This window comes from Cryptotermes secundus, unplaced genomic scaffold (genome assembly GCF_002891405.2).
Source record: "Cryptotermes secundus unplaced genomic scaffold, Csec_1.0 scaffold1894, whole genome shotgun sequence".
In the NCBI taxonomy this organism is placed as follows: Eukaryota; Metazoa; Arthropoda; class Insecta; order Blattodea; family Kalotermitidae; genus Cryptotermes; species Cryptotermes secundus.
Genome location: NW_019718027.1, coordinates 1090411 through 1114067, shown reverse-complemented (window position 1 = coordinate 1114067; position 23657 = coordinate 1090411). Strand labels below are relative to the sequence as shown.

Genomic DNA, 23657 nt, shown 5'->3' with positions numbered 1-23657 from the left:
AAAAACGCTTATACAGAGTGTTTCACGACTTTAGGGCATAACTGCAGGAGGGCATAACTACATGTGTCCGATTTTGGACGGTTACGGAGTTATGACCGTTCTAACCTCATAATAGAAGGTACCGATTACTGACAATAAACGGAACAAAATAATAAACCAGCATAATACATGATACATTTAAAGTATGAATGTAAAGTTAACTTCGTGAAATTACCTTTAATTTGAATTTATTGGTGCTTAAAGCTGATTTTCGAAAGTGCCACCGCCGGCCGCAACACAGACTGCCGCTCGGTTATGAACCGCGCGGGTAGCACGTAGCAGCTTCACCTGGCTGTTTATTATGTGGTCAGCGGTGTCCAGAATGCGACCGAGCAAAGCATCTCGCGTTACCGCCTTCACATTGTAAACCAGTTTTTTCATACATCCCCACACACAATAATCCAGTTGGCTTAAGTCTGGAGACCTGACTGGCAATTCTTCGCGTACTCTTACGTGGACTGCGGTGTACCATACGAACAATGCCTTCTTCATTAACACCACGCTCGGCTGCAATACGAACGCCGGGAAGTCTACGGATATCTCGCAATGCCTGGTAAACTCCAGTAAACACCCTCCGGTTTGGTATTCTACGATTCGGAAACCGTACACGTAAATCATATCTGCATACTGCTCAAATGAAAATGTAAATGGCATCGTGAACGTAACAGACGCACCGAGATGAGAACTGTTCTGAACACCAGTAGCCGCCACACTAGCCGTGGCCGGACATACCAACCCACCACGCCTTAGGTGCCTCTCAGATGTCGAGATAAAGAGAACGCTCTGTCTGTAGTTGGCTAAAAATAGCGACCCGCCAAATGATAGACGCGGTTCACACGAGGGCGTGTACGGGAATGAAAAAACGGTCATAACTCCGTAACCGTCCAAAATCGGACACATGTTTATATGAACCTTTTTGATCACATCCGCCGAATTCAGTTGGAAGATAGCCGCAGCAGTTGGAAATTGAAGAGTGAAGATTGTGATACTGGCGACGCTATAAGTGGATAATAATTGTATTCGTGAATGTGAGTGAGTATGGCTAATAAACGTGTACGCCAAATCCGAGACTCACGTGAAGTTATTTGTCGCCCTGCACGAGCAATGAAACAATGGAAATTGTTGAGACCGTTGCGTAGGAATATCCATATCAACGAGTGTTCATTGCGTAACAACGTTCGGCAAATACCCTTTCCCACTAGGCTGTGACGTCACGCAACAGGGGAGTCCGTGCAGCGACTGTTGCTAGGTAATCTGTAAACGTTTTCTGTGTGGTCAGTGCGGAAACTACATAACGAGAATACTCGTCAGAAATATCGTTTTCACACGCGATAGGAAATTTTAAAAATTTTCGCAAGATAGAAGACATCTTATGACGGCCATATATGACTGAAGTCGATTTCCAGCCTTTGAAGAGAAGATTTTGGTTTTAGCAGTCACTGAGCAGATCAGCAGACGCATCACCGAAAATTGTGATAGTGCTGAAGAAACGTCAAGAGGACGTGATAGGTGATAATAATAGTACTTGTAAGTGTTGGTAAGAGTGTGTCAAATAAATAATCGCTGAACCGGAGAGGGGCAATAATCTCTTGCAGCTATAATGGAAGGTCTTAGCACTAAAGAAGGAACCCCTCTAGCTTTCTCTTGAATAGCCATTCTTTCATTCTTCTGTCCTTTAGTCAAAAGATTCAAAATTCAGAAGAGTGTAAGCAGTGCTAGCAGAAGACAAAATGATTTTATTGCTTCCATCTGTTTTATGGCACCAGGGACGGCTAAAATTTGTCAAGTGTTACAAACAGAAATGAATTTATAATGCAGAACAACTCTGTGAAGAACTGGGAAACCATTTTTGCAGTATGCATCAAAATTAAAAGACAAAAATTGAAAATACAGTATAACTCTTTGTATAAAAATTTTCAAATCTTATGTTATTAATTCCTTTTCAGTGTAGTTAGAGGATACACAGACGTTTTAAATTAATGTTATATGAAGGACATATTGGGGTCCTAAAACAGAATCTTGCAGACATGAGTTCTGTACTACTTGCTAGACCACTAGAATCACAAGCAGCTGAAATCTCATTATGAGGATAAGCAGTCATCTTGTAGGGAGGAATGTGTGGAATACATTCAGACTAACCCTCAGGATAGGAACTGTACTTCTACAAAGATCCTAGGAGGATGGCCGATGGCCATTATGGTCATATCATGTGATCATTATTCAAGCATTGTAACTTAAATAGTCCATGTTCATTACACCAGCTTGGCCTTAGAGTAAACCTTCTAGTCTTTGAATTTGTGTTGCTCTAGTAGTGTCATTAGGCTTAATTTTTGGACAATATCCCATTTTTACTTGAGTTCTCAGAATTATTTCTTCTAATATGCACCTTCTGTGCCATCATCTAGAAAAAGTGCAGTTAACTTATATTACATCCCAGTGTAGGAAAGCAGATATTGAAAATGTGACTGTGTGTGGGTGCAGCCATAGGAAGTAAAAGCAGTAAGACAACATGTTCTACCCATAGTGCTACAGTTGGAAGTTATTTTTGCAGGCCAGCGACAGGGGTTTGCTTTCTCAGTGACACCTCGTTCTGTTTATTAAATAAAGAGAAGAATGCAAAATTCCCTGTATGACATTCACAGCAGTTTCATTAAAAACTGATCACTTGCTTCGAATGTAAATAGTGGGACACACTTATAAAATAAATTATTTGAATTATTTAATACTTAAGGTGTGTGCAAGCCCCACTCCAGAAAAAGTCAGTGTTTAAAGCTTTGAACAAAATTGTATATAGGGATTTTGAGACATTTTCAGTATACAAAATTGTATATAGGGATTTTGAGACATTTTCAGTATGAATATGTAGATATGTAGATTTTGAAAATAAGGGGGATAGGAAATCAAACATTGATCAGAATTTAGCTGATATGTTGTTTAAATCCTTGACCCCTTTAAGTAACAGCTAAGATATGGGTCTTAGTAGAGGGATTCTGGAAGAAGTGCAAGGTCATGTCCTACAGGGAGGACTTCAGTATCTCAGAAATTCTGCATTGATGTCAAAAAATAGTGTAATGCAGCATCTGTCAGAAACATGGTAAGCAATCTTTATTTTACTCGATTTGTGCTTCATTATATATGTAATGTACGTAGGTGAGTCAATAAGTAAGTTAAAACTTCTTTATTACTACAGTCAGAACACAACTAATATCAAGATCAGTGCCTAGTTTTGGCTATGCTACATGTTTCGGCTATTAATAGCCATCATCAGGCAAATACATGGTTAACATATATACACCACTGAACTGCAGTACTAGTAAAATTGGATACAATATTATTAATTATATAAAATACTTGATGTAATAATACAATAAATTAGATTATATAAAACAAAAGTTATAGTATAAAACAAGAACAAATTTCCTTGATTGATGTTTTACGTCATCGAGTCAGTCGTTGGTTTCTGTAATTTTGTTGCGTTCACACTGACAAATTGGAATATTCAATATTTTGTATATATGTAAAAATGTATAGGAAGCTCGTGATGTAGATGTAGTAATATTAATGTTAATCTGAAAATGATATGAAAGTAATAGTATTACATTTTGTTATAATCAACAATTGAAAAAAAAAAAGAGTAAGTTGTAAATTGATGTGGGGTACTACATATTTGAATGAGACCCTTGAGGCTATCGCCACTAGATGACAGCATTAGTCCGGTGGCAATTGATGTTATTCGACCCGAAACAATCGATGTTTACAAAAGACAAACAGCATTTGCAAGATGGCGGAGGCTGTAAGTGTACAAGTCTGGACCAGAGCTCCGTTGTGCCATTTTTGTGGGCAAAAGGAATGGAATCAAAGAATATTCATAAAGAATTGCTTCCCATTTACGGTGACAACTGCCTGTCACGTCAAGCTGTTTACAATTGGGTGCAGAAGTTCTCTGAAGGGCGGACACGTATCGAAGACGAACACTGCGTTGGCTGGCCAACGAAGATTGCCACAGAGGCGAATGTGCAACGGGTTGAAGACTTAATCCGAGCAGACAGAAAGGTAACTGTAGACACTATAGCCACTGCTATTTGTTGTTCGCACGGCATGGCCTACCTCATAATGCATGACAGGTTAGGTTTTCACAAAGTCTGTGCACGATGGGTGCCGCGCATTCTGACCCCACAACACAAAATGCAAAGAACAGTTCTAGCATTACAGCATCTCAATCGCTACCACGATGAAGGACACGATATGCTAGCCCAAATTGTCACAGGTGATGAGTCTTGGGTTCACCATTACCACCATTACCAGACAAAGCGTGCGTCAGTGCAGCGGAAACTTCCTGCATCGCCTGCCAAAGAAAAGTTTAAGATGACACCATCCTCCAGGAAAGTGATGCTCACAGTCTTCTGGGATCGCAAAGGCATACTGCTCACCGCATTCCATCCTCAAGGCCAAACCATAAATGCTGACTCCTACTGTAACATCCTCAGGAAACTTCGTAAGGCCAATTAACCAAAGCGACCAGGACTCCTCACCAAAGGCGTGTTGCTCTTGCATGACAACGCGCGTCCCCATACTGCCAACAAGACAAATGAGATGCTGCGAAATTTCAAGTGGGAAGTCCTGCACCATCCTCCATATAGTCCCGACAGTGGTCCAAGTGACTTCCATTTATTTGGCCCCCTTAAACATCATCTTTTGGCTGAACATTTTCCCAGCGATGAAGCTGTAGAAAGGGAAGTCACTGCTTGGTTCCGACAGCAGCCCAAAGAATTTTATACTGCTGGTTTTCAGGGGCTTGTGAAACGATGGGACAACTGCTTCAATGTACAGGGAGATTATGTTGAGAAATAAAAGCATTTTTCAAATCAGTACTCTTATTTGTTTAAGTTCTATATCCATTTGTAACTTACTTATTGACTTACCCTCATATTTCCTTACTTGTGTTTAGGTGTCTGTTTTATGAAGTTCTGAATTTTGTTGCAGGTTGTACCATCTGTTCAGGAACTCTTACACTGACACATGTGAGTATGGGTTTGACAGATCTACAACTGATTTTTGACAATCCACAGCGCACATACTTCGGTGGACAGACTGTGTCTGGACAATTAGTGGTGAAAATTGATGCACCAGAAGAGTTGTACAGTGAGTATGATGATAGAACAGTGGAAAGTAAAGAAATCATTTTATTATTTCCAATTAGTCTCAATATCCAGTCTCCAAAATATAAGCCTATTGGCATGTGTCACTGTTGTGTTATGAGCAAGGCTGGAGAATGCCATACTTACTTGCATAATTATCCTATGCTTTTGCACATTTCTTTTACACTTAGTGGGCTCTGGGTGGGCAGTGTGCAGTTTCCTCTCTGTAATTCAATTTATTTTGTGTTCTAATCTTTAGTTTTAAGTTTTATTGTCTAACTACTTTAAATTTTAACTGAAGGATTCAAATTCTGCTAAAAACTCTCAAGAGCTCAATAAGGATCCTTATTGAAGAATTAGATGCAATATAGGAACTGAGACTGGTATCATTGTATGCCTGATGATGACCCAGTATAAGGGGTGAAACATGTAATGTCAATAAAAATAAATGTTGGTACAACAGTGTCTACTTTGCTTTTAAATACTGAAGACGCTGTTCGGATTGTTAATTGGTTTATTTAACAACCTACAAGTATCAGCTACAATTAATTATAACACTGTTGCAGGGTTTCACAATTTATAACCCTATTCGCAATAATCTCTTCACACTGTTGCGGGATTTCACACTTTATAACCCTATTCACAATAATCTGTTCACTCTATCTTCAGTAGTCTACACGTATTCCAATTACACATGCGTCCAGTTCTTCTTTCCACGACTGCTGCTATACTCCAACTGTGTCACTCCTGATCACACACTGACTGACTGCTGATTCGCTTCCAACTCAACTTGCAGGCTGCTGACTTGAGAACTCACTTCGGCGACTGATACACTTAACTGACAACAACAACTGAACTCGGTGACGGCCACATTTCAACTCATAACTTTCCGCTGGCTAGATTCTAACTCACCTGTCTTCGTAGGCAGTATAGCTCTCTTATATAGTCTCAGTGTTTGCCTGTTACATAATGGGTACCGCTGTTGCCTGACGCCATGTTACGTCACCGCGAGGAGAGGGGCGGGGTGTTGACTTGCCTATTACTATAGTAGCGACAGCGTTCCGATGCCGCCACTCACCGCTGGGGAGGGATTTGTTTCATTCTGGTCCATCACACTAACAGTATTCACCAGTCACAATGGATGGAACTGTTTATCTTTTTAAAATAATTATATATCCTATTTATAACACACAACAGGATGCATACTATTAATGTTGCAAGTTCGCGTTTTCATGGCCTGATGTGCAGGAGGAACATCGACTCTTCTGCCTGGGCACCTCACTCATTTGCAGGAAGCTGTAAGGTGACTCCAGTGTCGAAAGATGTCTGTGCTTGAAAAATGTCATCTTGGCAACGTAAATCACATATGAGATACTTCTAGTGTATATGGAAAGATAATTTATAATCGATAATTTAACATCCATAACTGTTACACAGGCACAACTCCACAAGTCAGTTGAAAGCAACCAAATGCTACTTGTCAACAACTCTTATACAATGTACAAAACAATATGCAAGACAATGTACAATACAGCATCCCCTTGCTGTAGCTTACAAACCACAGATGACAACTCTCAGCAATTCATTATAAAGCAGTAAATATACTTAAACCACCAGATGCACAAGTCAGCCGTGTAAAACAGAACGTCACATATTTAGTGAAGATAACGTTTCAAAGACCGTTTATTACTTCCATATCATATTGAAACTAACTGAACTTACCAGACTACCATCTATCATTGTTACTAAAAAACCCTTGTAGAGAATAAAAACTTTTTAATTTATTTTTAAAGGTCTTAATTTTTTCTCTTATTTTTAATTTGGATGTAAGTTGTTATGTATTTGTATTCTCATATTGATTATAGTTCTTTACAATGAGCAGTATTGCATAATTGGACATACAAATTCATTCTCCCTTTTGTGTTATACTTATGAATATTGGAATACTGAGTCGTATAGATCTTATTGTTTTATAAAGCACAAGATCTCAAATATATATAATGATGGCATATGCAAAACTGCAATAGTATATTATGAAAATTACTTAACTGAATGTGGTAAGTAATAAATATACTTTTCTGAATACATTGTAGGTATCATAGTAGAGTTCAAAGGAATGGCCAGTTTTGTGAAAATTGTAGGAGATGAGACGTACAGGGGCTATGAGAAGTATTTTAAGAATCGTGTGAAAGTATTTGGAGGACATGGTAAGTAAATTTAAATGTTCTGAATCATTATTAACTAGCTGTACCCGGCCACGCACTGCTGTGGCAGATCGAGTGAATTAAAAAATTCTGTTGGATAATTAACCGCTTCATGTGCTTCCACAACAGTTTCGACGGACTTGTATGTGACTGCCTTGCAGCGAATGTTAGACTGAATGATATTGTTAAGTTTGTAGACGTCTTTGTTCTTGGCCGCAAGAATAGCTCATTCACTCAGCCAATCGTGGGAACGCTCCGTGCATTTGCCGTAACCGTGGAGATTCGATACAGTATCGCTATTGTTACTTCCTTTGCAACGGTCTGTTCTAGCGTTTCCATAGGGGTGACTCTTCTGAATTCCAAATTCCAATGCTGTTTTTCAAAAGAAGAATGTTTTTACCTGTCACAGGTGTGACATCTACATAATAGGTATATAAAAATGCGCGCATTCGAATGCAACGTTGTGTCAAAATTTCGAAGCAATCGGTGAAGAACTTTCAGAGATTTAAGATCCTGAACAAACGAACAGTTACATTTTTATTTATATAGATTAGATTGCATCCAATGAGAATGAAAGATCTATAAAATAGGTATTATGTCTTTAAATTACTACTGTAAAACTGTAGTGGTAATGTGTATTCATACTTCATCAAAACATCTTTGAAAGCATGTCACAGCTTGAGTCTGCAGCCCAGTGGAAGAAAAGTCCTGTGTATTTGGTGATATATCTGGTATGATGGTTTTGGTTTCCATTGTATGCCGAAAATACGAAGTTTGCCCAGAAAGTAATGCAACATTTTTCTTTCATTCACAATTCATTTTATTAAAACTTCAAATATGTCATATTTCTGCCTGAATCTTTGTCTGTACCAGTTTTTTAGCACAGTCTGCTCTAAATCTATGGCCTTATGCTATGGAGGTGCAAGAGCCTGTATGTCTTTGCAATACCACTCTGCAGTTCCCTGTCACAGCCAACTCTTTACTTCAGAAATGACTTCCTCTACCACCACCACATTTACTAAGCAGCACTGGTGGTGCTGATGGTGGAGAAAGTAATTTCCAAAGTAAAGAGCTGTTTGTGACAGAGACCTGCCTAATGGTACCACTAATGCATGCAGGTTCTTACATCTCAGTGGCTTACGGCTGTAGGTTGAGCCGTGTCCCTTGACCCTGTGGGTAAAGAACCCAGTTCTTCTACCCACTTAGACCCGTGAACCCCTGCTCAAATGGGTAAGGGACAGGCTCATAAGAAACGACTTGCTTGTAACGTGATGTACTATGCCTCCCCAAGGTCGAGTAAGGGATCTCGGGAGAGGAAAACCACTGTCGGCACTATGGGCCAAGCTGGACGGATCGGCTAGTCCGAACTGGTAGGGAACACACTGCACAAGTATACATAAACACTGGCGTTTCCAAACATATAAATAAATGTATATTGATAACATATGTATACAGGTGGACTCTGCCTGATGGGCAGGGACTGGTCAGAACATGTGATAAATAATTAATACAGAACTACACTGTGCCTAGCCTCACAGAACTCAAGTCAGGCACGCCTCATGGCGTCTTTCTACTTCTCCTGTACAAACATGTACTTAAGCAAGCCTTGAGGGCACAAGGAAATATAAACATGTTACATACACACCTGAGGGGCGATCTGCTGTTTAACACAACCCAAAACAAAACCAAATTATCTTACGCCATACGGCATTCATAATCGAAAGGAAACCATCTACAACAGTAAGTCACTTACTTGCGTTTCCTGAATTACAAACACAAAGATTTACCTCACGACTTGATCCAGCCTTGATCACGTCGTGAGGGCACTCTTCCTTCAAGCACTGCTACGGGCCGAAACCGAATTTCCACAAGATCAGTTCAACATAACGAAACCAAATTTAGACGCAGCGATGTTACCTTTCCGAGGTCAATGGGAAGAGAGAACGATACATTCATTTGTACTACCCACGAAAGCTCGGAATGCGTCCAGGAGGGGGGTGGGACAAGGTCAGCTGACCTGACGTCAGCCAAGGGTTTTAACTGGAAAGAAGGAGGAACAGCTCGCATCCTGGCGTTTCGGGGGGGGGGACTCCAAGGAACTTCACGAAGAAGAACCATTGCATGGTTCAAGGTTTAAAAGGAGAGCGACTTGAAAAATAGTTTAAGGTAACCATAGTTTCAGGCTTCAATGTGACATATTTGAAGCTTCAGTAAAATAAATTGTGAATGAGAAAGCAAATTTGTTGCATGATTTCTGGTCAACCCTCATAGAATATTTTTTTCCTATGGTGCTACAGCCTCAATTTGGGCCTAGGCCTACCTCCATGAAACTCTCCGTTTCACTTCGGTTTACTAGATCTTACACATGCGGTAGGACTCCCTGGGTGAGTGATCAGCTCGTCGCAAGGCCTATACCTGTAGACAAACACAGAAAAACGCACACAAACATCCATGCCCTGAGTGGGATTCGAACCCATGATACCGGCTTCCAAGCGAGCGAAGACAGTGCATGCCTTAGACTGCTTGGCTACCGTGACCAGCCTCATAGAATATAGTCACTTCCTAATTATGACTTAATAATCTGTGTCACTGTCAGCATATGATACATCCTAAAATATATTTCAGACACAGTACATTTAATTTATCTTCTGTCTGAACTGCCTCTAGTTGTCAGCAGATTTTTTTTTTCAGTTTTAATTATCACCTTGATGACATGTCTAATTTGTATACAGTATTAACATTTTGTCAAATAATTGCAAGTATAGTGCACTTCAAAGGGTGAATGCCTATATCTAATTATTATTTTGTTTAGTGATATAGATCATTTTCTTTCAGGTAAAACAGAAGTGCTGCAAAGTGGAGAACACTATTACCAGTTCAGTATGATCCTGCCTAATAATCTACCTTCATCCTTTAAAGGGGAATTTTTCCATATAGTTTACACAGTTAAAGCCACGCTTGATCGTCCTTGGAGATTTGATCATGAAGTGAAGGCTTTTTTTACAGTTCTCTCACATTTAGATCTGACTTTAGATCCTAAAAACAAGGTAAGCCCAGAATTCAATGGCATTTCAGTGAATGTTTGGACTGCATCAAATACTGAGTAACCAAAACTCACATACCCCAGTTCCTCAGTTTCTGTCGGCTTATATGAGCAAACTACCTCAGCTCCTTGATATGCCATTCAGATTCATTGTATTCTGGTACTCTTTGATTGCTGAATTTAAATGTTGGTTATAATAGTTACTTTTATACTTCAAACACAACGAGGGATGTTGAATTGCACTGCACTCTACAGTGTTAAATGCAAAAGACTGTGTGTGCATGTGCCATGCCACCTGAGCCCATGTGAACGATGCACTTCACATTTCCTTTCCACCAGTAATACCAACATTGTACCCTCTCAGATTCGCAAGATACAGCCTTAATATTGCTTGAACGCCTGTACCAATTTTCACAGAACTTGGTATGTACATATATATCATGCCACCTAAGTCTATCTCAGTGGTGTAAAAAAGTAAAAGTAAAGCTATCCCTGTACCAGGCGGTGAAGGCCCACTATTCAAAACAGTACAAATGACACAACACACATGTAAACTACATGAATAATGAGAACATAAAATCAAGAGAAATAAATGACATCTCCCACCATCAGGAGGAAAACAACATGACCCAATGTCGGCTCGTGATATTTTAACATAATAACTAAATTTTACATGCAAAAGAAAATTTTAATACAATTTTAAATCCATTTGGAGGCTACTCTATGAAAAAGTGAACATCATATCACGTGCAGTGGAAAATCCCAGTCAGAATACCCAGCAAATGCGCTTGAAAGAAACAGCATCATACGTGGATCTACACTTTGAGAGGCGCCGTAGTGAATACCTGGGACAAGCATCAAAACCAGACGTGATAAATACAAAATTTATATAGTGAGCATTATTCATGGCTTGGGTGCATATGGTTAGAGCATCTTGTGTGACAGTGTTTCCTCCTGATCATACTGGTGCGCCTCTGAGGATGATTCTTTTGAATCAAAACATGTAAGGTGAATAAAGACTGAAGTGTTGTAGACTTGTATGTCACACTGGACTGAAAATTGTCCACTCTGTAAGGCCCATAGGGTTGAGAGACGTTGAGGGTCCCACATTATCTAGACAGTTAGCTCATAGATGGCGGTAAGGTTGTCAGCCTTATGTGCCGGCCACGCTTTACTCCACAGGAAAATTATTTATTTAATTCCTGGTACTCATTTCTGTTAGAGGCTGAGTAAACCCCAGGGCCTAGTGCAGCTGGAAGGATTAGGTCAACTGAAAAAAATTCAATGACCTCATTGGGACTTGAACCCGCGACCTTCTGGCTTGTAGCATAACCCCTCAACTAACTACGCTACCGTGTGCCCCCATCTCAGTGGCGTACATCATAAATCCTCATCAATATTACTGACACTATAGCCTCTCAGTTCATTGAGGTAATATCCTTAATATTGCTTTATTGCCTGAATCGATCATCATGGACTTGGTATGTATACATGCCACTGAAAACCATCTCAATAACATACTTAGAAATTCCTCTCATTAGTAGTACCAACATTACAACGTCTCAAACACATGTAAAGTTATAATAATGAATATATATTTTAATAGTTTTATATAACATCTTATGCACATAATGACAACTGTGTGATATTAAAGTGTGAATCCATGTTGTTGATTGTTGCATTGTAGAGGGAATATTCAACAGAGAATGTAACCTCAATGCAGCAGGATGCTTGAATATAATAACTGAGCATTATGTAATGAAGATGTATGTGAGAGTGTAAGTATAAATCCATGTATTGTTGACCTCGGGACTAGATGGAGGTGAGAGTTCAGCTTGAAGCCCTGGTTGCTTTAGCCCTAAGAAAGAACTCCTGGTACCCATTTGATAGGAGGCTGGGTGGAACCCAGAGCCAGTCTGGACAATGTGGAAATGAGAAAAATCTTGCCCCTACCGGGAGTCAAACTGTGACCCCTCGGCTGTCCAGCCTGTAGCCAGTCACAATCTCTTAAGCTGACCTGGCTCCACTGTATTTAGCAGGCTTTGACAAAATAAAAGTTAAATTTGAGATTTATGTAAAGTACTCGTAGGGGTTGTATTGGACCATTGCACATCACAATTTAACGTGCCTGACAATATTTATTGTGGATTCCCAATGTCACCCATGATTAAAATCCATTTAGTAATATTGGAGATAAACATGTGAAGAGACAGACAGGCAGCCTCTCCAGTATGGTTCTGTTTGTATGCTTTGTGCTGCCAACACATAACAGTTATTTGCTATTTCAGTTCTCCTGCAGTCCTACAGATATTTTTAACTTGTGTAACTTAAGAGGTGCATATTCTTAGAGTGCCTCTGTTAGGTGAAAACACATAAATGCTAAATGTAACGAAAGTACAGTCACCTGATCAAATTACGGATGTAATGACATTCAAAAATATCTCTGTGTACTTCCTTATCATTTAAAACTCTCAGATCGTTTTTTGTTATACTCATTGTCTTTGCAGTGCACACAGTGGGTGAGAGATGTGTACTACAGTCCTAATGAAACAACAGTGTACTAGATATTGATATTATTTACATAATATGTGAAAGAGGAATTCCAGGAAAAAGAACTTTGTAAGAATAGGCCTTGAAAGCAACGGCTTTAAGAAACCATTACATTTATATGTGTATTGATGGAAATTAATAATTATGTTTTACATCACTTAGGAGCTCATATGGAATGTGGTCTATATCCTGTTCAGTTTTAATTGATTATTTTATCTTGTCTGTCAGACAGTTGACTTCAGGTACCCCTCCCATCATTACACATTCATTTGCTTTATTTTCCATATATCCATACAGGCAAAAATCCTAGGATGTGGAAATAGTCCATTTGATTATAGATGTATACATGTAATAGATTACATAAGTCACACAACTAAAATAACACACACCAGTTAACTAACATAGGCAATATAAAAAAACAAAACAAGAGCTTATTACAATTGTAACTAAACATAATTTAAAAAGTGCATTACTATAAAAACTTAAAATTAAAACAATTTTCCCATAAATCAAAATACATTGATACAGGACTCGTCATATACATACATACACACCCTCCACTTTCCATAAACATCCATACAGGGACCAAACCCAGGATGTGGAATTAGTCATCAAACACATACACAAAGTCACACAAGTCACACCGCGAAGATCATCAAGTTGTGACTGGTCATGCAACATCTCTAGATTATGGGTTAAAATGGGAACAGGCCTTTCATGAGTGACACTGATTCACAAGCCATATGAGCCTTTGCTCTTTCATGTTGGATCTGGGTTTAGTCATCAAATCCCATGCTCTCTAGTTCTGGAATAGTAAAATTGCTTATCATTTCTTGCTACCTCTCAGATATCATCAACAGTTGTCCCATCGACATAAATCCAGTGACTACAGCCCAAGAAATCACACACCATAAAGTGACACATTTATAATACTAAGGTCATTGAAACTGGTCATGATTTTACTCTGCTGGTTGACATAACCAGTAAGTTCAGAATGAACGTCTGATATAGTATCGTCAGCCTCCTTGAACACATGGAGAAATGTGTCACTATGTTCCATTCTTCTGATCATCTTCATAAAGTTCCTGAACCACTTGGGTTTTGTTAGGAAACATTTGTAGTTCATCCTTCAGCAAGATGTGACAGGATGCTCATATCTCTGACATATTGTTTCTCAAACAGCGATAGTTGTGCTAGAATGTCATTTATATTAAGGAGCAATGATATTTATATTAATAACTGTTGGAATCATGCAGCTTAAAATGGATGGCATATTTCTTAACCATGCATATGAGAAAGTAAAAGATACTTGAAGTACAGAAATCTTTTGTGTGACATGTGATTGCAGGAACCAGTCAAGATTGAAAACAGCGATTATTTCTGTTGCTTTTTCTGCAAGTCTGGACCACTCACTCTGGCAACTCATATTCCTTCAAGAGGCTATGTACCTGGACAAAGCATTCCCATGACAATTGAAGTTGACAATGCCAGTGATGTAAAAGTATATGAAGTAGCCTGTGAACTTCAAATGGTTGGTGTGTTTTCTCTTATTAAAGGAGTGTATTTACATATTTGTTTCTTCATTTTTCTACAGGGTTCTAGAAACACTACTTATGCAATTTTTAACTACTGTCACTGCATTATGTTGATAAGCTTCTTTCACGTGTTCTAAAGACCACAGAATTACAGACATATTTTCAGGATGTTAATGTAAATGTTCATATACCATACAAGTCGACTAACCAAAGCCACCACTTTTCCTTAATGCCACTTCATGCAATGGGAAATCCCCCCAGTTAGAAATAGACCAGCTTTCTCAAAACTTCATTACACTAACACAAAATTCTTGGACATTGTGAGAAAAAATGGCATTGATATCATAATCTTAAACGTTTTATTTATTTTGTTGCATAACAATGTTAGATTACTGGGTATGAATGGCAAGCACAATAAGAATGAAAAAAATTAATTTAAGACATAAGATCTAAAAGTTTGTGGTGATGGTACATTACTACAAATATTATGTTTTTGGAAGTTATCCATCATCCTGACTTTATCTTCTTTCACCAATGTAACATCTCCCACAATCACATGGGATGCTATACACACACACTGCTTTGTCTGCTGGGCATCTCTAACTGGTCCAGTTTTCATTATTGCCACACGGAGTGTATGTTTAGTCTTGAAAATAGTTCTGAGATTGAAGCAGTTCTGATGCATCTGAATTTCTCAGAAGTGCCGACACATATGTAATGATGAGAGTGCCCTGGTGTACTGTGTCTGAAGAGGGACGATTTCTTGCCAGTGGCTTCATTACAGAGTTAACGAATTCTTTTGGATATTCATTGAACATCAAATCGTGTCATATTTTTCAATTTTGTTGTTAATATCCATCTGGTTTTGATATGTGATCTTGCTCGGTTGACCAAACTATGAACAACTTCCCTTTTCACATGATGTGGGTGGTTGGACTTGAAGTGTAGATAATGACCAGTATGAGTACACTTCCGGTACACTTATGTGGTCAGTTTTGGACCCTGCTTCAAAACCAAAATGTCCAAGTATGAAAGGGTATCATTAGCCTCAACTTTCATAGTGATTTTGATGGTAGGCCTAACAGTGTTGATATGGTGAAGAAATTGCTGTAACCTTGCTGCTCCATATGATCATACCCTGAATGTGTCATCGACATATCTGAGCCATTTAGCGGGTTTGTAGTCTACTGTGTCCAGTGCTATTTCCTCAAAATGCTCCATGAATATGTTACTGACCACTGGAGATAGAGAGTTTCCTATTGCCATACCCTCTTTTTTTGGTAGAATTTATCCTCAAACTGGAAGTACTTGCTTGTTAAACAAATATCCAGTAGATCTATCACTTCTTCAACTTGCAAAGATGAGCATTCTGGGAAAGAAGGATCCATACTGAGTCTATTTCTTATGCCTTGTAAGACTTCTTCCACCGGTACATTGATGAATAGACTGACGTCAAAAATTACAAAGTAATCTCCCTTTTGGAGGTTGATATCCTGTATTGATTTTATAAAGTGTTCTTGAGTTCTTCGTGGAGGAGCCTATATTGCCAACCAGAGGGCTTGGGATCTTAAGGGAGGAATTCTGCTAGGGCATAACAGGGAGAGTCAATAGAGCTAACTTTTGATCAGATTGGGATGTCAGGCTTGTGTATCTATGGAAATCCATAGAGGTGAGGTGGTTTGCTGTGGTAAGGAGTCAGTTTAGGTTTGAAGGCAGCAGGAAGGACAGTTTTATGCTTGGTAAGGAGATCCATATCTTCCTCTCAAATTGAAGTGTAGGATCCTTGCGTAGAATTTCATGCACCCCTGACTCTAGCAGGCTGGATATCTCCTCCTTGTGTGTGCAAGTTATTGGAATGGATGATAAGCATGTGCATATCCTGGTGGCTAGAAAAGAATCAGAATTCTCAGAAACACATTATGGATTTTGGTGAAAGAAGGGTCGTACAGACAAGCTAGGAATACTAATGACTGAAATAATAAAAACGTTTGAAGACCGGAACGTGGTATTGGCCATATTCCTCGACATTAAAAGCACATACGATAACGTCCACTGTGACACTTTGACGGATAGACTCAAGGCGGCAGGTTTCTTTGGAAATCTGTTAGCTTTCATCTTTAACCTGGTCACCTCGAGAGAACTAGAGGCAAACTATGGATGGAAAGACCATAATCTTAACAACTGCCATGAGATCTTCAAATCTTCAACTGTTTCTTTTAACAGATTTGCACTTACCATGCAACTTGGAAAACCACAAAAAGCTCTACAGTTTGTGCCAAATTAAGACTTGAGGGAGTGGAAGAATATAATTCCAGAACATGGGCCTCAAAAATTACTGTGCCTCAACTTCCACCAAANCTTTGCCTAAATAATAATGAATTCAAGCATGAATGACTGACATGTATATAAAGACACACTGAAAACCAAATGGAGTAAATGCATATGTTCATAATCTACCAACAATAATTATAATTATTGTTGGTAGATTATGAACATATGCATTTACTCCATTTGGTTTTCAGTGTGTCTTTATATACATGTCAGTCATTCATGCTTGAATTCATTATTATTTAGACAAAGTAGAGCTTTATATATACTCTCTTCTGATCATCGTCATCAGTAATCTGTCAAGACGACAGGTCCACAGTCTCTTTCAAAACAATTCCTCCAATTAATGCGATCTAGAGCTTTCTCCTTCAAATGACAGTATACTCTTCTGTCCCCAAGGTCATCCAGCATCTTCTTACGTCTTCTTCCTCGTCTTCTTGTCACTTCTATCCGCCCCTCTATCTTTCCTCCGATAACTTCTTTTAGAAGGCAGTTTCTGCGTAAAACATGACAAATCCAATTAGTCTTCCATTTTCTTATTTCGTGTAGGATATTCTTCCCCTCACTGACTCTAATTAACGCTTCTTCATTTCTCACATAATCGGTCCAACTGATCTTCTCCATACTTCTCCAACACCACATTTTGAAACTTCTCTTCTGATATTTGTAGTAAAAAACAAAAAAATATTTGATACAAATAGGGATTGCTATGATATAAACACTAGACATAATATGGACATACATATGAGCCGGGTAAATTTGGCGAAATATGGTAATGGGGTAACTCACATGGCCGTAAGGATTTACAGTGCACTACCTAATAAAATTAAAGTAACTTCTAACGATATAAATAAGTTCAAAAACAATTTAAAGGAATTTCTTTATTTAAATTCTTTTTATACTATTTTAAATTGTTTCTTTTTATACACTTGATGAATATTTTAAGAGAAAATGATTTTTACAACTATGTAAGTGTATAAGATGTTGAGTAATACAATAAATTAATAATCATCATGAATATGAGATAATCATACTCATAATTGATTGTTTTTATACGTTGGATTTGTTGTATATGTTAAACCTATATGACTAAAATATTCTGTTACTTCGACAGAAGCTTTGATCTTAAAATTTTATTTTAAATGACAGTTTTAGTGTATTGTACTAGAAAGTAGTTGTATGTGACGTGACAAACTTGTCATATACAATAGGTCTTTTTAACAATTGCTTGATAGCATTAACAAGATTAAAATAAACTGTTTGGATGATATGGCTTGCCAATATCTGTGGAGTGGCAGGTTGTGGGTTTGACAGTGGTTTTCCCGCCACCTGTGTGTGTTGTCCTGACAGCTTGGGCTGTCTGTGTGAGGCCTGATTATATGTTTTATTGGACTGGGGACGAGTGATGTGTGGTCATCATGAAATTGTAATTTTGTATTTTTATAAATTTAATGTTTTTATATCTTGGATTTGTTATATATGTTTAAGCTATGTGACCAAAATATTCCGTTACCTTTGATGGAAACTTTTATCTTAAATTTTAATGTATTATGCAAGAGAGAAATTGTATTATGATGTAAACATACATTGTCTTATTTTATAAGTCTTCTTGACAATTGCTTAAGAGTATTAGCAAGATAAATTGACACAATTCTGTATCTAAGGCTTTTGCCTGCTATAGATGTAATGGAATAAGGAAGAAATAATAATAATAATAATAATTTATGCATGGCTTGCAAGGATTACACTTCCAAGTGTCTTATAAACTATACTATATTTTCACCTAGAAAATTTTCAAAGAAAATTAAATTATGCCTTCTCATTTATTTTAAATTTTTGCCTGTGTTCAACATGTGAAATGCCCAGAAACCTGGTTCAATTATCATTTGTTGTACAGCATCAAACATTGTTCGAAATGAAATATACGGGGTAAATAATAGGTGCAGATGCTTGTCAGTACTTTGAATGTGGAAATTTATTGCTTATACCTTGGCCTACCTCCCCCAATGTGACAGGCTAGCCATTGCTCTTGTTCCCAAGATCCCAACATATACTTGCAACACTATAATGTATTTTGTCAGAATTGTGATGATGATGATGATGATGATAAGGTGATCTTGCAGTTAACTGTACCTTTGTTTCAGGTAAAAGCAAAGCCGAGAGGAGTGCACTACACTTTAGAAAATTCCTTGCCCATTATTATTGGGACAGTTCCAGTATGGCAGGATACTTTTTTTGGAACAAGGCCTAACATTTCCTTCCCCATACCAAATCATGGTGGCCCCAAGTTCACCGCCTTCTGACACCGGAGAAGTTTTGCGTCCAGAACGGTGTAAGTTCCTTGCATTTGTCATGTATCTGCTCTGACACAGCGAACAAACAACAGAAATAATGAAGTCTTGACAGAAGCAGATTTCAGTAATTTTTTGTCACAGTCTGATCTGAAGAAACATTTGGATGGACCCCTTCATAATGAAACAGTGGGAAGGATTGATTCATTAAGTTTTCTATGGTATCATTTTAGATGGAAGACAGGGATAAACAAAAAATATGTTAATGATGAAATTAGTAGTACATAACATTTTGGTAAAATTTCTAGCCACTAAGTTAACATTTCAACTTCCCATGTCTTGTCTCAGAGTCTGAAAATTAAAAAATAAATGGGACCTTTTGTACGGGCATCTCACTTTGCGTATGTGACCCTCAGGAAAGAATATGAACTGACTGACTGTGTTTCAGAACAAGTGCTGAGAATATATGGCTGGCTGACCTTTCCTTTAGCCTTATCTTTAGAGATGATTATAATCAGGGATTATGACAATAGTTTCTAATCTATTAGGTACTTACCCCAAGAACAAACACTGTATGAGAAAATAACATAAAAACAATTTGAACTACCGAAACCATCAGAATTATAGGTTAATGGAATGTGATGGCATGTAATATGGTAGAATATCAGCGGAACCTGCTACCTCCATCTTCAGATCTCATCATGAAAATGGAAGCAACAGGTTCCTCCGAAGTTCTGGTATTCATTTACAAAATCACATGGCATCATATCCCAGAAGACTGTAAGCTAAGTACTTACTATGACCAGAACCTCAGATTTCACACCTAAACCATCCATTAAACTTGGTGCACTTCTGCTTGTAAACAGAGATACACTCAGTGTATGTGTAGTTTAGAATTGTAAGTAGGTTATGTGAAGAGCTAAGCAAATGCTGTTTTTTCTAAGCAAGATTATTACCCCCATCAGTGATGCAAATATGATGAAAAAGTTTTATTTTCCTCTGTGCTTAACTAATTAAGCTGTACGCCATATAGGTATACTTGAGAGTAGACGTACAGATCCATGTTTTTTTGACAGCACTTGTAGGTGAGTGGTCAGCTTCACGCCCTGGCCGCTTTATCCCCAGAGAAAGAGACCCCAGTACCCATTGGATAGGAGGCTGGATGGGCTCCAGAGTTAGTCTGACATTACAGAAAAGAAAAAACTCTTGATCTTACCGGGACTCTCACTCCGACCAGTAGCCAGTCGCTATATCATTCATAATACTAAAATGAAAACAAAGAATGCCTAGCCACAGTGCTGTTGTAGTTATAGCTACTACTGAATTTTAAAATGCATATTGCCACTTGTGCCTTCCTGTGGCAAGACATAAGAAATTATATTTGCACATAAATCATATATCTGTAGCATGATGTCCCTCTGTCTGCATATTGGACATGAAAGAAATGACATTGAACTGTAAACAAAACTCCTTTAAACTATTACTCTAATATGTAGTGATTTGAAGACAGAAATTTATGTGTTACCCTGGTTTGCTGGGATGCAGAATGTATGATGTTAAATACAAAGCCTCTGTTATCTTAATATCGCCGAAACTTTATCTGGTGTCAGTATAAACGTTACATTCTGCATGAACAAATTAACACTACCAAGAAGTAGGTTATATGAGTTATAAGTAATAATTTACTTGAACTCTTTACAGTGACTAATAACTAAATGGGATCACCATAAACCTATCAATAAAGCCATCATTTTATAAAATGCAGTAATATCATCAACCTTCATCACATGGAACAAAGTTTTCCCAGATGTCAGATGTGAATATTGTACATAGGAATTAAGTAACATAATTGATAGTAGTATTAATCCGTTTCTGCCTATAAACAGTTTGCGTGAAAGACCTTAATAAAATAGCAAAAACAATAACAAAATTGCTGTGCCAGATGGCTAGAACAGTACAACACATGAAAGGAATATTATGCATCAATCAATCAATTTATTTTTTCCAAGAATCCATATTTGGTGATAAACCTTCGGATACAGAACAAGTCAGTAACTACATATTAATATAACACACATATCATACACATCACAATCATACATCATCCCACTTTCAACAATTTAATAACCAAAAGAAACCCTGCATCCAAAGATTCTTTTATGGTTTAAGTGAGGGCAACATATTTGCCATTACATAAAACCATAACACACTTAAGAACTAAAGGGACATAAATTCATCAATGGAATAAATGAAATATTTCAACAGAACGGATTTTAAGTCCCGCATAAGAGTTAAAATTTTTCTTTAATTTTATCTGCTCATGGACCTTATTATACAAGGTGATTCCCATATTTATGTTTTTTTTTTAGAGAACTTTATTGCAATGAGTTACATGTAAATTCTGTTTTCTTCGCATATTGTAATTATGGATGTCTAAATTTTTTGCCATAAAGTCTTCAGATTGTTTGATAAAACATATCACTTCAAGTATGTATAGCGCAGCCAATGTTAAAATATTATAATCTTTAAAAATTTGTCGGCATGGCGTTCAGTTATTTGTTTATCATATAAACTACTTTGCATAGCTTCGGTCTTTAGATTTTCTGTGATGTAAATACCTAAAAGTCTTAGTTCTGATTGATAGATGATTTCTATAGTTTTAAAATTTATTTGTGGTCTTCACGGAACTCTCGTTTGTTTTCGATGAAATGACATAGCGAATGTTTTTTTTTCCAACATTTATTATAAGATTATTTTTTTCAAACCATATTTCTAACTCTCTCATCACGCTTTTTATTCTGTGTTGGAGGTCAACTTCATCTGATCCAGTAATTGACAAATTAGTATCATCTGCAAATAAGACCAACTTTTCCTCTCAAACATTTTCAGTGAGGTCAGCGAAGAAACAGTGAGAGCAGGTGCAAGGAGACTAATGTCGGAAATAAACTCAGCTATATGAGCTTGCGGATTTTATTTTTCCTTCTACCCTGAAGATGGAGGCGATACGTTCCTCCGAAATGTCTGTTAACACCACTTCTACATGGCGCCACATCCCAGAACACTGCTTTCTTCATGAAGAATACTACTTCCTGGGATGTGATGACTTGTGACTTCCTTAAATGGAATACCCACATCCAGTCATTATGTTCAAAACTTAGTAAAACATCCTGTATAATTAAATTACTATGAGTTTATCGTTATTGAGATATGGAATAATAATTTGAGGGGCATAGGTGATAGTATAAAGGTATTTAAAATGCAGAAGAGGGTGCTGTGAATAATTAGCAGGCAAATTTTTAAAGATTATGGCATCCTCACGATCACTTCTTTGTATATCTTAGAGGTGTTATGTTACGCATAAAAGCACAAAGCAGATTTGATCCAAAATATAAATATTCATTGTTATAATACAAGGATTTTCATGTTCAGTTCTGCAGAACTATATTTAAGAAAAATGTGGTAAATATGGGGATAGAATAGAATTGCATAGTAAGGTGCCAAACAAAATAAAAAATTTGGTGGGTTTTTCAGCTTTTAAAAAGACTTAAAATCCTTTTTAATGAAACATTCTTCTTATATGATAAATGAATTTGTTAGTTTTAATAAAAAAGTGGATGGTGCAAGTATTTATGTTTGGATGTCATAGCCATTCATGAGCTAAATATAGTAATTTGTGTATTTTCTTTAAATGTATTTATATATTGCTTATGATTGTAACAAATGTTGGTAGTATGTTTGTAACTTTGTAGATTTATTTTCTTAACTTATATTGCCGAATGGCTTGTCCAAGTGTTATGTAGCAAAACAGATGAAAAAATAAAATAAATAAAAATAAGATGTACACTGGCATTTTGGGAGAACCAACTGCTTTCATCTTCAAGGTCAAAGAGTAAGTAATTCATTGACCCTGAAATTGGAGGCTATTTCTCTGAAACATCAGTAAACTTCTACCAGACAACATGATTCCCCATTCTAGAAGATAGTATTCTTTGAAGACACATTCAGTATAGTTTACATACAAGCTGGAAGTTCCACACACACACACATGAACTAACTCTATAGAGCAGGGTTCTCTTAGGGAAGCCAATTCACTTTGTTAGTCAAATTCTTCACCATTTATGAGACCTGAAGGTTCATTGCAATGTTCACAGTATCCCACCATTGGTCCTTATACAGAGTCAAAAGATTCCCATCTACATCAACCCACCTGGTTCTCTAAGGTCAGTTTTAATGTTATCCTCCACTTATGCCAATTTCTCGCAAGTGCCCTCTTCCCTTCTAATTATCTGACCTAAAAAATTGGTATGTATAACACCCCTGGTACACAGCAAGTTGGCTTCCTGGTATCGGTCTATATAGTCTATACTGGGGGGGGGGGGCTGGGTAGGAATGTGGATCGGTTATCGGCAGACATAACGTCATTCGTGGTTCTCATCAGTCTCTTGGAAAATACCAGGAAAGCATCTCAAATAGGCTACACGGCCTACACAATAGCGACAATAACTTTCCTCAGTCTTCCCAATTCGACA

General features: G+C 37.6%; 1 protein-coding gene across 3 annotated transcripts; it reads left to right on the top strand.

The window, feature by feature from the left end:
- Positions 1-945: 945 nt before the first annotated feature.
- On the top strand, positions 946-16858 carry LOC111864353 (arrestin domain-containing protein 17-like). 3 transcript variants are annotated; one of them, XM_023851740.2, is made up of 6 exons: positions 3822-4092; positions 5023-5181; positions 7271-7384; positions 10217-10428; positions 14323-14509; positions 16733-16858. In XM_023851740.2, exons 2-6 carry the CDS (start codon positions 5067-5069, stop codon positions 16798-16800), a joined length of 696 nt encoding a protein of 231 aa, XP_023707508.1. In that variant the 5' UTR covers positions 3822-4092; positions 5023-5066; the 3' UTR covers positions 16801-16858. The 3 variants fall into 3 exon arrangements, with proteins under 3 accessions (XP_023707430.1, XP_023707508.1, XP_023707356.1); XM_023851662.2 differs by lacking the exon at positions 3822-4092 and adding an exon at positions 946-1566 and having other exon boundaries at positions 14323-16825; XM_023851588.2 differs by having other exon boundaries at positions 14323-16825.
- Positions 16859-23657: the final 6799 nt, after the last annotated feature.

Coding starts and splice junctions, on each gene's coding strand:
- LOC111864353 (XM_023851662.2), top strand. CDS start 5,067: ATGGGTTTGACAGATCTACAACTGATTTTTGACAATCCACAGCGCACA. Junction 5,182..7,270: donor TGCACCAGAAGAGTTGTACA/GTGAGTATGATG, acceptor AATACATTGTAG/GTATCATAGTAGAGTTCAAA. Junction 7,385..10,216: donor GAAAGTATTTGGAGGACATG/GTAAGTAAATTT, acceptor ATTTTCTTTCAG/GTAAAACAGAAGTGCTGCAA.